Below are 16,401 nucleotides of genomic sequence, written 5' to 3' on the forward strand. Positions count from 1 at the left end.
AGTTATGATTTAAAGTGTATACACTAATCCAGAAATGATAGGATATTTACAACATGTATACCATATATTTAGACGCCGCTGATCGCGAGAATTAAAGACCAGGCAAAGCCAGACAAAAATACGGAAGAAAAGAAATTTTAAAGTCTTAAAGAGTCCAGCCAATGTTACGAACAGCTTCTGCGCAAACCATAAGTAAGCGAAAATGTTTAATAAATCTGGTGTACGCAATACTCAACCTTATACCGGTTTACAGAATTTAAAATAAAATGTTACTTTTATATACAGATTCTCTGACGTAACTGCAGGGATGAACAGTCACTAAAATTTCCTGAAATTTCCTAAAATTTCCTGACGAAACAGCAGAGATGAGGAGTTACTAAATTTAATATAACTCCAGAACCAATCCCAGCACTACAAAATAATATTGCCTTAAATGTAAGACAATTTTAAATCTCTTCTGCAACAGTCAAATAATAAAAATTTCGCAATACATTGCAAAACTAACTAATGTTATGTATCTATTTTTAGAATGAAGATGTTTTAAATAGTCCTGAGGAAGGTGTTCCAAACAAGAAGCACCGAAACGCGTCGACAAACTTTTTAAACTGTATTGTTTTTTGATTATGTATTATGTGATGCCAAATTGACTGGATTTATGTAAAATGTCCTTTTGAGAACAATTTATATGATTGTGTTTTTAAAGAAATTGTGTATTCTGAGTATATAAAAGAAACTGTTTTTAAGAAATAAATAATAAAATATATCTAGATACATCAAATGTTATGTTTTGAATTGAATGCAATGTTTTTGGGGGGCTGTTGACAGAATTGTTTAGAACAAATGTTATTGTTTACCTAGCAACTGAATACACAGAAAGGAAATCTCTCTTTTTGGTGAGATTCAGAACACATGAAGAATGGGAGGATCAGGAGATGTTTAGGATTGATGCAGGGCTTGATGGGAGCAAAGAGTTACAGAATAGGAGACCCTGAGACTGTCACGGGCCATCTAGGCTGTGCTCAGAGGACTCCGTCAACAGAGTCCTCTGGCGTGGCTGAGCTGTATGCACCACAGAGAATGTTTACCACTTTGATGGCTCATGCTAAAGTACAGTTCAACTTACCCTCCATTGCATCAGTTAGTGAGGTAGCTGCATGGGTAGAACAATTATGTCACACCTCCAGAATCTTGTTTTCATATTCTGGAAGTGGTCAATACCTTTCACCCATAGTGCAAAGTTCCGTACTTGATGTTTAGCATAGGCTTTTTCACTGGAAGGATAACCTTCCACTACAAAATACTATGCCTAGACAATCTTAAAATGTTCATATACTTGATGTTTGGCGTACAGTGCAGTACACATCCAACATGTGAAGGGTTGGGAGAAATTAAAAGTTTCTCCTACTCAGAACGTGCCTCATGGAGATCTTATTTTTTTGGCACAAAGTCCTCCCAAACATTTTAGTTGAGTTTTATTTCAAAACCATGGGTGCTAACATGGGAACAATCATTAAACATCCAGGGCTTGATGCAAAGTGCTGCAAAGCAGCACACATTAATATTTGTGTTCCTGTTAAGACTACAGAATGTTTTGCACTGGAAAGTACCTCATTGCGAAATTTCATCAGCGCAAAGTCTTGATAAATCTGCCACTTAAAAGCACTCCAGGCACCTCATTGTGTTTTATTTTCAGCGGTAATAAAGTCAGGTCGTATTTAATGAAATGACTACCTGGGGAAGGGTAGGACGGCTAATATGTAATAGAGAAAATGTTTCCTTTTACCTTATTGCCATGTGTCAAATATGGTCTGTTCACCCTTTGCATTTTTAAGGACCCCCCCACCAAAAAAACATAACTTGGGCCCTTCCTTTTTCAGAAAAGTGCTTTTGCGCCAACCAGGAAAACCCCTTACATCACGTTGTACAGCAGCATCGGGCATACTTTGATAGTTAAGGACATTAAAGTAGGTCTGGGTATAGACCCATTTAATATCCATCTTATTAGTACCACGGCTGAGCATTGGCAAGACTGTCCCCCATGTAAAGACTTGCAACACTGCATGGATAACCTTGCAACCCTGCCTGTCGCAATTGAGAATAGGGACAAGCATTGGTGCTCAAAGCAAGACCAATTGATTTTGTCAATGCTTGTTTCATTAGCTGTCATAATTTTTCAGCGACATTTGGAAGGGGGCGGTTTTATTGGGTACTGCATGATAGTTAATAATACCATAAAGCATATATTGTAGTTGAATGTACCAGATGCAATTAGTTCCACTTGTGGCAAATATTGCTTGTGGATGTATGTACACCGCGCTACCATTACAACGCATCTATTACAACGCACGTCGTTACAACGACTTGCACTGGATTTAGGAATAGTATAATTTACTATTCCAACTCCAGCCTACGTAACAGTAGGGAAGGTGTTGGAATAGTAAATCATACTATTCCTTAGTATATAGCGCCATCCAGCGCAAGTCGTTGTAACGACTTGCGTTGTGATGGCTGTGTCGTAATGGTAGCGCGGTGTAAGGCCCGCGTTGTAATAACTGTCTCCCATTGTATGTGCACTGACCACAGACATACAGTAAATAACGATCCATGCAGTATTGCTGGAGCTCCCACCCTCCCCCCCCTCGCCCCCCAGCGCCTTGAGACCCTCACGGGTGAGTAGTGCGCTTTACAAACCCCTGATTGATTGATTGATTGATTGACATTGCCATTATGGCATGACTAGCATAATGGGGATTTAGTTGTTGGTCTTTTTTCAATGGTATTCGTATTGAAAACAGTACACGGAGCCTACATAGTTAAATAACACAAATTATCTTTATTATTCTGACAAATCTATTAAATTATAGAACAAGATATATGACATGGTACAATCTAAAATTATGTTTTTTACAGTTTAAGAAATACAAACGAAATACATAGTGAGAGAATGACAGAAAAGTAGGGCTTCTGGGAGATCCTGTAACATGAAGCAAAATTAAGAATAGTCAGATGTTTTTTTAAGCCACCTGGACCTTTTTAATCTGAAGATAGAGGCACGCGAGAAAACTACTTCATTATTTTAGGTTTAAGGGAAAAGGATGATGTATCTAACTAAACGTATTTCAGATATCGAAGCGATATATAATGGTTCACTTTTGCAGGAATCGGAAACATGAAATCATTGCAGAATTAAAAAAAAAGTGTTGTCTAAATGAAAGTTAATAATGGTTGTTCAATATGTACATTTTGTTCACAAGAATGGAATCTATTCATCTATTAAGGTTGTTAGTAGGGTACAAAAAGAGCACGCAATAAGGCACTTTCAGAGCATTAACCAGACACACACATTTTTTATTTTTTAAGCCACCCGATCTACGTCAGCATGTTGAGTTACTGAACCTAATCCAGAGTTTGGCAGATGTAAAGAAAAGGGCTGGACCCTCCATCCGTCCTGTTTAGTGGCTTTCAGTGCACTGTTTTTGCAGTTTATGAAGCAGGCACTTGACCTTAAAGCATCAGAGGGCTTTATAAGAGAACCAGATGATATTACACTATTTGTTAGTCACGGGAAGATTAAGTGTCACCATGAATCACTCCATGTGGCAGATGGGACATATGCCAATTTTTGACTGATTGTCTGTGTTCTGCAAACCCTAAATCCACCCTAAAGTGAGGCATTGTGCTAGCAAGGTGAGTAACTTAAGGGTGCAACGAAACATGCCTAGCATATTTTCCAGGTCACAAACTTGACTACATGCCAAAGTGTATCAAAGAGTACTGAGGCAATACATGGTACCGTAGCAACCAGGGTTACGACACAGTTTGCCTTTAATGGACAGATTTCCATTTGTCAACAAGGTAGTTGTTTGTGAAACTAATACAGAAGACCTGTGTGTTTGTCACTGTTTTTGTGTCGCACCTACACAATAAAAGCAGATCATGATAAGAGGACTTGAAGAAAGTTAGAAATTCTTTGCCAATTGTTCTTTTCAAGGTGCATTGTACATCGATGCGCATATGTATATCTTGCTGACCAGCGATGCCTTGCTGCCTGAAGGTAAAGCTGCCTTTGAAAGTCAGAGGCCGGGGTCTCTACATCCCTCACTTCTTTTTGTGAGAATAACAAGTGCCAATGAAGGTTCTGTGAAGAGTGTAACAAATTCTTTGGGCCTTAAGAGTTCATTATGGGCACTCATTTCAAATTAGAGTTCTGGGGTATCTGCACAGCCAGCAATTAAGGGTTCAAGAGGCATGATTTTATAACAATGTAAACAATATAGCTCACGCGAGATTCTGAGAGCCTCTTCTACCTGTAGACTTCCTATATATTTGAGTGTGCATATTTTATATATATATATGTATATATATATATATATATATATATATATATATATATATATATATATATATATATATATATATATATATATATATATATATATATATATATATATATATATATATATATATATATACATATATATATATATATATATGTATATATATATATGTATATATATATATATATGTATATATATATATACATATATATATATATATATATACATATATATATATATATATATATATATAAAAATATATATACATACATACATATTTCGAGGCGGTATGCTAAATGAGTCTCGGTTAAGCCTAATAGGTAACGATTTAAAATGCGGCGTTCCTCCCTGATTAAACGCTGTTTGCAAGATTGATTCAGCCCTACAACATTCCAACACATAACTTTTAAATCAGACATTGCATAGTTTTAATTTGAGCACCTCCCACATGGCTCCAACCTCTGGTGTCTTGATTTTAACATCTTCACTTCTAGCTGTTAAATGGGTATTTAACCCCACGCCCCCCCCCTCCCCCGCCCCCCAGGCGGTAGCATTTTGTGTGCAAGAGCTACCCAAAATACATCCCCAATAACGGCCTTGCTGCACAGAGACAGGCTCAGCGGGTGAACAAGGCTGGGCATCCGGTCAGGGCTCGAAAACTTTGGGTTCACTGTATGCAATAGACATTTTAGATTCTGCGGATATGTGTAGTTTCGCAGATGAGCAGTTTTTGTGGATATAGTTTTATATATGGTGTGTGTGTCTGTGTGTGCGTTTGTGGTTTATTTTCGTTTTTTGTATTTGTCTTTACTGCAAAGAAACTCTAATGTAGTGTGTCACTCAAGCAGAAAGGGCCAAAACATATCCAGAGCTGCTAGAGTGTGCGGATCTCCAAATCACACTCAAAAAGTGTTATCCCATTATTTAAAAAGGAAGGCACAGTATGTACTGGCAGTAGCCTCCTCTTTAACAGAATCCAAAGTTGGTAGAATGCCAAAGAAGCAACAGAGGGACCATGAAATGGGAAGCCCTCAAGATTTACACAGTTTTTTTTCAAAATAACCTACTTTTTGAACACACACATTTATATATATATATATACATTTATAAATCCTACAATGTAACATGCCGATTAGGGACAATCATTTGCTCGACAGCAGGAGGACATTCCTAGTAAGAGCAAAAGTACTGAACAGTGGCAAAACACAAGTGTTGCAGCTGGAATTTACAGCATTGTCTTTTTTTTAAAGTCCTTTATGTTGGTCAGTCATAGAGAGCATTTGTGTTCACTTCGGTATGGATATTGTCTTAACAAGAGTAATATATTCCAATGACTACATTAGGTGCATCTCAAACCATCTTCCCTCCATTCTTCTTCAACTTTATCCAGCCCGCTTCCATCTGATAAGAGAGAACAGCGCATGGATGACATAAGATAGGGTAGCAACATAGGCAAACACCTAAAAAAAAAAAGAAATTACAGGTTGAGTGAATCTAAAATAATGTTCAATATACTAGACGGTATTTCAACTACTTTTCATTTAGACATTCTATGCTTGTATAATGTTATAGCATTTTGTGTTCCATAGAGAATCCTTGTCACACTTAATATTTTCACAATGCAGTACAAGATGGGTATTAGACTAGAACCTGCAATCTGCAATTTTCACAGTCAACATCTGTTGATGAAAGTGAAGATTGGCTCAACAACATGTGTACTAGTATAAGACTGATGCCTAGCACTAGAGATGAGCAGACTGAATTAACACAGTAAGGTCACACCTACTTCTAGGGTCCGCCAAAGCATGTGAACAAATTCAAGGACAATCACTGGGTGGTTGGTGGAACATGATGACAATGTTTACTAGCCATGACTAGAGTGCCATGTCATTTGGAACACGAAATCCCAGCCCAGTTTGCTTTTCTAAAAAACACATTAGTGTACAAACTAAGCTGCTTTATTCAGCCCAGTCTGCTTCTTAACATTGTGCCTTTACCCTTTCTCATACCAGTGCAGCTGTTTTGCCTGTTATGTTGTTCCATATATTGCTCTACAAGCCATAAAGAGATACAGGTGCCGTAAATATAATCTTCAGAAAAGTAATGAAAAGTTAATTTTTCAGTCAATCGTGCCTGAGACCAGAGACATCTAGATGCGGCAACGAGTGGGGCCAGATGAACAGACAGAAATCATGTACTCATCTTACTTGAAATTCCACCAATACCAGTAATCCTTGATTTTCTATGCAGGAAGGACATCCATACAATTACTGTCAAACTGGATGTTGATGGGTGAATTAGTTGAATTACTGCCTTGGCCACAGTATCCCAACTGTATATCAACAACATAATTTGAATGGATGCATGGCTCTTCAAAGTGGATGTAAGGTGGCATACTGCAGCGATAGTAAAAAGCAATTTACATTTTCCAGGCCTTAGCCCCTTACCCATTGTGCCTGAACAAAGAGGATGATGGTTCAAGTGATGAACGTTGGCAGATGCAAACGTGACATTGTAAAAAATGACCATATTTGCATTTGTATAGCAGTGGCAATGCAGTAAAATGTAATTCTAACACTGTCACTCACAGCAAATTATGACACTTTGTGACAGAGGAGGACACTGCAAGACAATAGAGATGATGTGCCTTTCTCCTCCATTTCTTCTCCATTTCCTGAATATAAAGCCTATCATAAAGGCGGTTGTTTCCCTGCAAACGAAATCTGCAGATGCCTCTCCCAATTTTACCAACGACTGATGCAGCTTTACATAAAAGCCCTTCAATTTGGTTTCTTGAGGGTGATTCATATGGGTGGCGTCGAACAGTTAACTCTGGTTTGTCAGTGCCTGTTTGCATCTGATAGATGGTAGCTGAGGATTCATATGAAACTATGGTTGACAGCAATCCTTAATTCAAACTTGTCATTCGTTTTGCTGAGGGCTGGGGCTCAAAAGAAAATGCAGAGGCCACTGGCGCTTGGCTCTTCGATTGAGCTGAGCTGCTTCTCACCCCCCTCCGCGCCTTGAGACCCTCACGGGGGAGCAGCGTGCGTACAATTTCATGATTGATTGATTGATTGAACGCTTCTTTGATTTATGCCAGGTGCCAGCAGCATCTGTTTCTAAGTATTTAAGTAAAGGACTCCAGGAAAAGAGAAAACATGCGATCTGGCATCTTATAGTAGCATGGCAATGTAAGATGTCTCATTATTAAAGGAAGATGGCAGGCTTTCTCTTAAAGAAAAATCTATAAATGATTTGTGCAGAAGGATCGTAGAGTTCTGGAAATCAAGTGGCCTGGGGCATAATGCCCCTTAAACACCACCTCCACTCTCCATTTGCATGGTTCTGGATACATTTGTAAAGGCAATAAATGCAGGGACCCAAACAGTCGCGGCTGGCATGACCCGCAGGTGGTGGGTGCGGGGGTCGTGCAGGGAGGGGGGTCACATGGGGGGGGTAGTTTAAAATAAAAATAAAAAGTTAACTTACCTTTGCTGGCCCGGTCCTGCGTCATCTCTCCAGAAACAGGAAGCAGGCAGCCTCCCTTCCCTAAGTCAATCACAGTGCTGCAATGGCAGCGTTGTGATTGGTTGGGGCGCCGACCAGCCAGGCATCTATGGGGAGGCCCCTTTCTCCATGTAAGCTGCATGCAGCCTACATGGAGAAACAGCAGAGTGCGCATGACTGGTTTGGTCGGTCCCAGAGGGCCGATCAAACAGACAGAGCCCTCCGCAGTGGGCAAGCCACTCCTCCCTTGCCCTAGAGCAGACCCACCCACCCTCCCTACCCCAACCAAATCCTTCTGCTTTCTCACAGTGCGAGAAGCAGAAACATAAAATGCTGTTTTTACCATTTTATGTTTCTGCTTCTCTCACTGCGAGAAAGCAGTGGGGCGACTCTTCTCCGCCCTAGTGGAAGAGCCGACCCTGGACCCAAAGCTTTTCTTAGGAGAAGGCTACTAGCCCTGCTGTATGTGAGGTTTGTTGAACATCAAAACTGACTTGGCCCAATCTGACTTCATGCCTCTATCTTACACCAATCTACACTGCCTGTCACTTCATCTTATTCATAAAGGTTCTTTTGCATTTCCAGCGTCTTCCCTTTGTCACTGTTTTCCTATATTTCTCCCATTGCTTCTTTCTCCCTTTTCTATCTTCTGGTGATTTAAAATAAAATGTACTGCTGCGTTCACCAAATACAACCACTGGCAGAATTTAAGAGACAGTAGAGCCTCATCCTTACTTTCACATTCTCAAACAGGGCAGACAGCCTCTCCATTTGTAAAACAACTACTTCCTTCTTCTGAGACTGCCAACAAGATTCCCAGAGGGAAAACTGGGGCAAGGGAACAGCTATTTCTTTGCAAATAGGTTACCACACCAACTTGTTGGTCGGTAACTGATCAACAGTTTGCAGTCACAACCTGAATTACAGGTATTTTATGAGGAAATGTTGTTTCTAGGTATCAAATATGAACATTGGGATTCTCTAATATTAGATTGGTTGCAGGTTTGAGTAGCTAAATACATGTTTTGCTGTAGCTGAAAGGTCTGGATTTTATCTAGTACTAGCAGCCTGTCCCGACCTTGTCCGGGAGCAATCAGGCTTCCCCGACTCCCGCCTGCCCCGACATTGTCCAGCAGCCCAGGACCCCGCCCGCCCAGACCCCCACCCACCCAACATTGTACAGCAGCCCGGGCCCCCGTCCGCCCCGTCCCCCGCCTGCCCCGTCCCCTGCCTGCCCCAACCCCCGCCTGCCCCGACATTGTCCGTGGGTCCCCCGGAGCCTTACCTCAGCCGCCGCTCCTCCCCCGCGCTCCTCAGTTCACCGCTCCGCCGCTCCTTGCCGCTCGTCACCGCTCCTCCCACCTGTCCGCCGGTCCTCACCGCCTGTCCGCCGCTGGTCACCGCTCCTCCCCCGCACCATGTCCGCCGCTCCTCCTCGCGCTCCTGGACGCCGCTCCTCCCCGCGCTCCTGACTGCACGCAGGTCGCGACCGGCGCTACTTCGAAGGGACTACTTTTTTTTAAGGTAAATTTTTTAAATAACGCATATTTTTATAGTTTGTATAGCCTATGTCCATCTGCACACCCTGACGATTACAATGATGTATTGGGTGTGTGGATTGGTGCTGTGGTTCCCGAGTTTACCCGCCTCAAAGGTTCAAAGTTCTTGCTTTATAATAGTAGTATAGATACATGTAACCCTCACATAAAAGTGGCCGCCTAAGTTTTCTAGTAAAGAGGTTACATTTACAACCAGTTGAATTAAAATTGATTGCACTATGCTCAACTGATTGTGCCATGATTCGATTTAAGATAAGTAGTCATGTATATAAATCTTCATCAAAGATGGACTTTAAATCATATTTTGTCTTTAGATGAGAACAATGGATGCTACTGTTAGAGGATCTTCAAGATTAAATATTCTTGAAGATGGTTATATAAATTTAACAGCCTTGTAACAATAAAGGATCCCCCAACAGGGATTCTGGCTCAAGCCCAAATGAAGTTAAAATTAGGTCTTGATAAGCTGATCTCTTTAAAAAGTAGGAATTCTTGCTCAAACCAAGAGTGGTCGACAGTTTGCAACTATGCAATTAAAAATTCAACAACAAGCCGGGAAATGTGAGCATTGCTGGCAGACAATGCAGAGAGAACACATTAAGATGTGTGCACGTGGCACTACAGGCCAATAAAATGGCTATTATAGATATGCATGAATTTCTTTTGCACGGGCAAAATAAAAAAGCTTCACATTTCTATGAGAAATTGGTTAAAATTCAGAAAGAACTGACGGTAATGTTGAAGTAGTGCCTGAAAATGCCACTCGCTCACAATCTCCTTGCAGAGAGCTAGCAAGATATTTCGTTCACAAAATGTCTCACCTTCTTAACAATTGTGAATATTCTATTTTACAGTTTGAGTTGACAAAAGTTGCTCAAGTAGTACATTTATTGTTTAAAATCCACCTTTCGTAGTCTATGGCAGATATCCGCCCATAAGACCAATATGCAGATGCTGCAGAAGATATATCTTGTATTATGGGCTAGCACTTGTAAGGTGGAAGCTGTCCAGGAGAGCTTACATAGGCTTCAGTGCGGCCACTACATACCAAAACGAACCCACATATTGTGCTAAGTCTTCACCCTTTTCTAGGCGTTATTGTATTCCTTAAGTCACAGAGGATGATGCCACAGCTTCATATGTATTTGGCATCCACAGGTTTGCTATTCTGACTTACAGTATTGTGTTCATCCTTGAGAGGCATGGAGATCGCCAGAATGGATGTTTGTGAGCAGTGGCTCTGTCTGAGAGCTCTGGATGAACCAGCAACACTGATATTGTAAGATTTAAAATTGACACCATAGATCATGTCACTCTTTTACTAGATATTAATAGGCTTTTGACGAGAAGTTGAGGTATAAGAGAGGTTTCTTAAGTTGATTCGCTGTTTGAAGAGGGCAGTGTCAGCAATTTGGACTGTTCACCTCTGCTATATTTGGAGTATGCTGCTGTTCCACAATGTCTGGTCCCATCCAAAACTTTTTCACACCCTATTTATTTTCGCTGGCTGGCTTGTTTGAAGGATACAGTCCGTGGTGCCAATCATATGCTGCTGAAATAACCATTGTCATTCATCTTTCAAGGGAATCGGCTGCTGCCAGTCAAGTATGTAATTGTTTATAAGCCTGTGTACCTATGGATGAAAGGCATTTCAGAGTTCTTGAATCGAAATGAAACCGACATCACAGTGTTCACCCATGGAACTTTAAATACACTACCATTTGCTTTTGCTAACATTTCTTTGCTCCCACCCAACTCCACTACAAATTGCATGGAATTTAGGATGAATGTTGATAAGACTTTAACCTTTGAACAGTAAATTCACGAACGTATAAACAACTTTTTTTTATGTGCTATTAACGGCCTTCAAGCTAGTTTCCATTTTGAGACAGGAAGAATCTAAGTTGATAATTCAGTGGATAATTTTCTTGGTTTTATGCTGTCGGACACTTTGTTTTAAAGTTTTGTAAAAGCTCCTGCTGACATTTCTGAATCATGCCATTCCGATTCTTTTTTGGTCTGAATAGGTATGATTTTGTATTACAAGACTGCGCTAAATTGGGATGGCTGCTCATAGTAGAAACCTTTTATCTTTTATGGTGGGCAGTTTGCGGATTGGCTCTGGACTTATTGTCAATTTGTGGATTGGCTCTGGTTTAACTCTCAAATTTGGTGCAATATGCATAACTGACGCGAATTCTGCCCTTAGATTCGGACCATAAATGGACAGTGTGAAAATGGGCGAGGTTTAGGTAAAAGAGGCAAGGATAAAAGATGCAAGGGTCATTCTGCTTAACCAACTGTCCAACTATATTATAACATTTTTTCTCAAGTACTTCATTTTAACTCAACGTCGGCCCATATTCTTTTCAGAAATATTAATTAGCTCTGGTTGTTGAGAGCGCTTTCCATTTGTATTTACTTTAAGAGTAGTATTACTATCTTAATCTGGTGTATATATGTTAGATTAACTGTGTAGCCCTGGCGATGTATTGTGTTACTGCAATGTTTCAAGGTGTGTCGGACCTGTGCCAGATCGGCCAAATATTGTTTGGTTACTGATTATTTTGTTTTACATTGGCAACTGCCTTGTCTGCTATTTGTTTGAACATGAGAGATAATAAACAAACAAATAAACATGTTAGGAGATTTGCTATAGTGCAGTGGCCAAGTTGCTACTGTGAAACACGAAACCTGTGCTTTTATCCTGATTTCCCCAATTGACTCTGTGTTATATAGGAAAGCGTAAATAATGGGCCGTTTTTATGTACATTCACATTCTACATACTGAACAATAGTATATATTCTTCCTATTCATGTTCCATATTATTCCAGGGCCAGACTGTTTTTACCAACCTGCATTCTGCTAAGAATACTCACTGTGCCATAGGACTCAAGCTACACCTCACTGATGATATTTGAACAGGTAGAAACCGGTCCCTTCAGTTGCCTAGCAGTTGGGACAGACTGTTATCATGAGGAGAAGGGTCAGAACTGATTGCCAAGGGGTGAGCCTTTGTTAGAGAGGAATGGTGGGTGAAAAACGTTGGATTTGAATGTGGACCGAGTGATTGTCAGAGGCAGAGATTAATACAAGCATTTCATCCATCTCCTTGTCGTTGTTGCAGTTTACGCTCTAAGGAATATATTCGCAAGAACGTATGATAACTACAGCAAGAGTAGCGTAACGTAACTTTCAACATCGCAGCCTATCGCGGGAAAACAACCACCGTGACAATGTGGAATTGACGACACGACGGTGGCATGCAATAGTTTGCCAAAAACGCGGCCAATGCCTGCGACACAACCACCTCGATGGAGATAAAAACACAACCCCCAACGCGAAAAAACCTGCGATGCAGAGGCGGAGATTAAAACAAGCATTTCATCCATCTCCTTGTTGTTGTTGCAGTTTACGCTCTAAGGGGTATATCCGCAAGAACGTATGATAACTACCGCAAGAGTAGCGTAACGCAACTTTCAACATCGCAGCCTATCGTGGGAAAACAACCACCGTGACAATGTGGAATTGATGACACGCGATAGCATGCAATAGTTTGCCAAAACCGCAGCCAATGTCTGCGACACAACCACCTCGACGAAGATAAAAACACAAACCCCAACGCGAAAAAACCTGTGATGGGTCAAAGCGTGATAAGAAAACAGTGACAACCAGCGCGAGGGCAGCAGTACTCACGCGCAATGCGGGAAAAAGCACAAGAGCAGCATACGGAAAATGCCACAGAACAAAATTTATCAACAGCGGAGTACCACGGATGCACCCTGGCCAACTGCAGATGACAACATGTACACCACAACATCCAAGCATCGTGGAAGAACAGAACCGACAGGCACACAGCATGAAGGATACCAGTGGCAGGAGCGACACACCCACCGTGCAGCATACGCACATAAGCAGGAGTGCACCTCGACATTAACAACATCCCCATACAAACAGCTGCCCCTCCACAATTGAATACAGGCCATAACTGGTTCTGCAAATGTGCACAACCTGGCAAATAACATCTGAAACTGCAGGGAAATTTAAAATGACAATGTACAAGTACAACCTGTAACCTGCAAATATGTTTTAATCACAAATGCAGTGCAGTTGGACATCTTCTACTGTCGCATGATTGCCATGGACGGTTTTAGACCTGGCATCATTGGCGTGAGTCTCCCTTCCATTTTTGACAGATTGCCTCCCCTGTTTTGATATGTTTTTGCTGGTTTTATGCTTTGGGCACTGTGCCACTGCTAATCAGTGCCACAGTGCATGTGCTCCCTATGTTAAATTGATGTACTAATTGGTGATTCCATGATTGGGTTATTTGATTTACCTGTCAGCCCCTAGTACAGTGCACCATGTGTGCCCAGGGTTTGTAAATCAAATGTGGCTGGTGGGCTTGCAGCACTGGTTGTGCCACCCACAGAAGCAGCTTGCAACATGTGTCTCATGGCCTGACACTGCAAGGCCTATGGGCAGTCAAGCACTGCCATGTCGACTTGGCTAAGTGCACCCACTTGCCAGTCCCTAAATCTTCCCTTTGCTTCGTATTAGACACCCCTATGGTAGGGCAGGGTGCATTGTAAGTATAAGGTAGGACATACTCTGGTGTGTGTAGCATGTCCTAATAGTGAATTACAGCCATTTTCGTTTTTCACTATACTAGGCTACCTGTTCTCCATAGGCTAGAATGGTCAGTTAGATTATTACATTCTTATAATCCTAAATGACTCAGGGAACATGGTAGAAATTCGAATTTAGTATGCCTGAACTCAGAATGATAAAATGCATCTTCCGCATTCGACTCATGTTTTGATTATTGTTTTGTTACTGGTTGTTAGTCCTGTATATGAATATTGTATCTACTCCCCTTATGTCATTATGCTCCATCGTCTAGCCCATTCCTCGTTCACCCAGGTTTATAAATGATCTGTTATGTGTGCACTATTTCATTCAATGCCTATTAGATTCCCCAGGTTAGACTCATGTTTTGATTTGTTACCTGCCTTTCCCTCAAATTCTAAAGCGCTCTGATATCCTTTGGTATCAAGTTTGCGCTATATAAAACTTTATAAATAAAATGAAATAGTAAAGTGGGTTTTAATATTCTGTGTTTGAAAATACCACTTTTAGAAAGTAGGTATTTTCTTGCCTAACTGTCCGGGACCTGCCTCTGCTAGGTTGTGTATTCCTTGTCTGGGTTTGTGAGTAACAGGGATGGGGGATTCCAGGAGACAGGCTGGGGCAGCCCAGTGGTGAATAGAGAGATCTGTATCTAGATGGGAGGGAGGAGTTGCACCTGGGACCTGAATAGGGCTGGGCCTTCCCTCTTCAATGCTGGCTTCACATCCTGTGGCTTGTCTGATGTTTCTGCCCTGCACTGTGAAAGGAGAGAAGGAATCTTGTCAACAAAGTGCTCCAGGGCTGTGCCTTCCCACCCCTGTGCTGGCTCCACCTCCTGTGGGGCGGCTGATGTCTCTGCCCTGTACAGTGAAAGGAAGGAGAGAGTCATGTAAACAAAGTGCTCAGGAACTGGTTTGGACTAAGCAGAGGCCTCTCTGCCTTCAGAGAACAAAGGATTTTGGGGTATAAATATTGGAACCCTGATCCCAAGAAATTAGATCACTTTTGGAACAAGAAACCTTTTTGCAAGGAGAAGAATCAAGGAAGCTCAGGAGTTTTAATGCCCTCTGCCAGTGTGCTGTTTGCTGGTTTGGCCTGCAGTGGTTGCTTCATTGCCAAGGAAAGGAGAAGGAACTTTTTAAGGACTTTCATCATCTACAGAATATTCTCCAAGGGCTTGAACTGTGCTTGCCTCCTGCTGAAGTCTCAGGGACAAAAGACTTAATCTCCAGCTCCCCCTGTTAATTTCTTTGCTGGGAATTCAATCTCCAGACATTTGCGTGTCGCTGGGAGCTGGAAGCGCAATGCATCGAGAGGAAGCGTGTCGCCGTCGCAGCTGAAATCGTTGCATCGTCGGAGAAGCAAGCCTTCACCGCATCTCCTTGGAAGTGTGTGTTCATCTAAGCTGCTTGCTGTTGCATCACCGGAGAAGCGTGACGCCATCGAGAGAGTTGCCATTGCATCACCGGAGAAGAGTGTTTCGGGGCCTGTTGTGGCTCCAAAGTATAGGCTGCCTGGGCGTCTACGCTTCGTCATCCCATTGCCGCATCAAGGGCGCCATCTTCTTGCATCGCAACCGGATCATCGCATCGCATCAAGGCGCCGCAACAGGCCCGCAGGCCGAGAATCTACGCATCACCTCCGCACCGGTAAGGATCATGACGCATCCACTACTCTGCGCAAGCATTGAGGCACAACGCATCATCTCCCCCGGATCACAGAACCAATACATCTTCCCTTTTGCGAGCCTTTTGTTCACTTTCCGTTAAACATCCAGGTACTTTGTTGAGAACTTTGTCGCATTTATCATCAACTTGAACTAAGCAACATTTAATCATCTTTAAGCAATCTTAAGTGTAGTATTGTGGATTTTTGACATTTGTGGTCTTGTGTTAAGTCTATATAAAGAATACCTATTTTTATAAAACCTGTGTTGTGTCCATCTGTAGTGTTTTCACTGTATTACTGTGTATATTCACAAATGCTTAACACACTGCCTCTGAGATAAACCTGTCTGCTCGTGCCAATCTACCAAGGGGGTGTGCAGGGGTTATTAAAGAGTGTAATCCCCTTATCCTGACTTAGAAGTAAGGGTCCCTATTTGTACAAAGGTGAATACCATTTCAACTAGAGACCCCCAGATTTAACATTGGTGGTCAGTGGTGAGGATTTGGACTTTGTATTTGTGTTTCATATACAGTGATTGGTGAACACTACTAGTGAGTGCAGACCAAACGCGACCACATACTGTTTTTTAGAATCTTTTTCCTTGGAGTGTTAGTTTTCCCTGAAAACTCCCAATTTTTACTACCAGGAGTAAACCAGCATCTGTTGCATCTATGGATCTTGAACTTGAGGAAGAGAG

The 16,401-nt window shown here is 41.6% G+C and overlaps 1 protein-coding gene across 1 annotated transcript in view; it reads right to left on the bottom strand.

Annotated features, from left to right (window-relative positions):
• Positions 1 to 4,588: 4,588 nt before the first annotated feature.
• The window catches only part of MAL (mal, T cell differentiation protein (MAL blood group)), a 292,825-nt gene continuing 281,012 nt past the window's right edge, over positions 4,589 to 16,401 (bottom strand). The window contains exon 4 of the mRNA XM_086926877.1: positions 4,589 to 5,797. Coding sequence (XP_086783003.1) covers positions 5,720 to 5,797 — 78 coding nt within the window. The 3' untranslated portion in view covers positions 4,589 to 5,719. The remainder of the gene's footprint in view (positions 5,798 to 16,401) is intronic.

Source organism: Lissotriton vulgaris, chromosome 6 (genome assembly GCF_964263255.1).
Source record: "Lissotriton vulgaris chromosome 6, aLisVul1.2, whole genome shotgun sequence".
NCBI lineage: Eukaryota > Metazoa > Chordata > Amphibia > Caudata > Salamandridae > Lissotriton > Lissotriton vulgaris.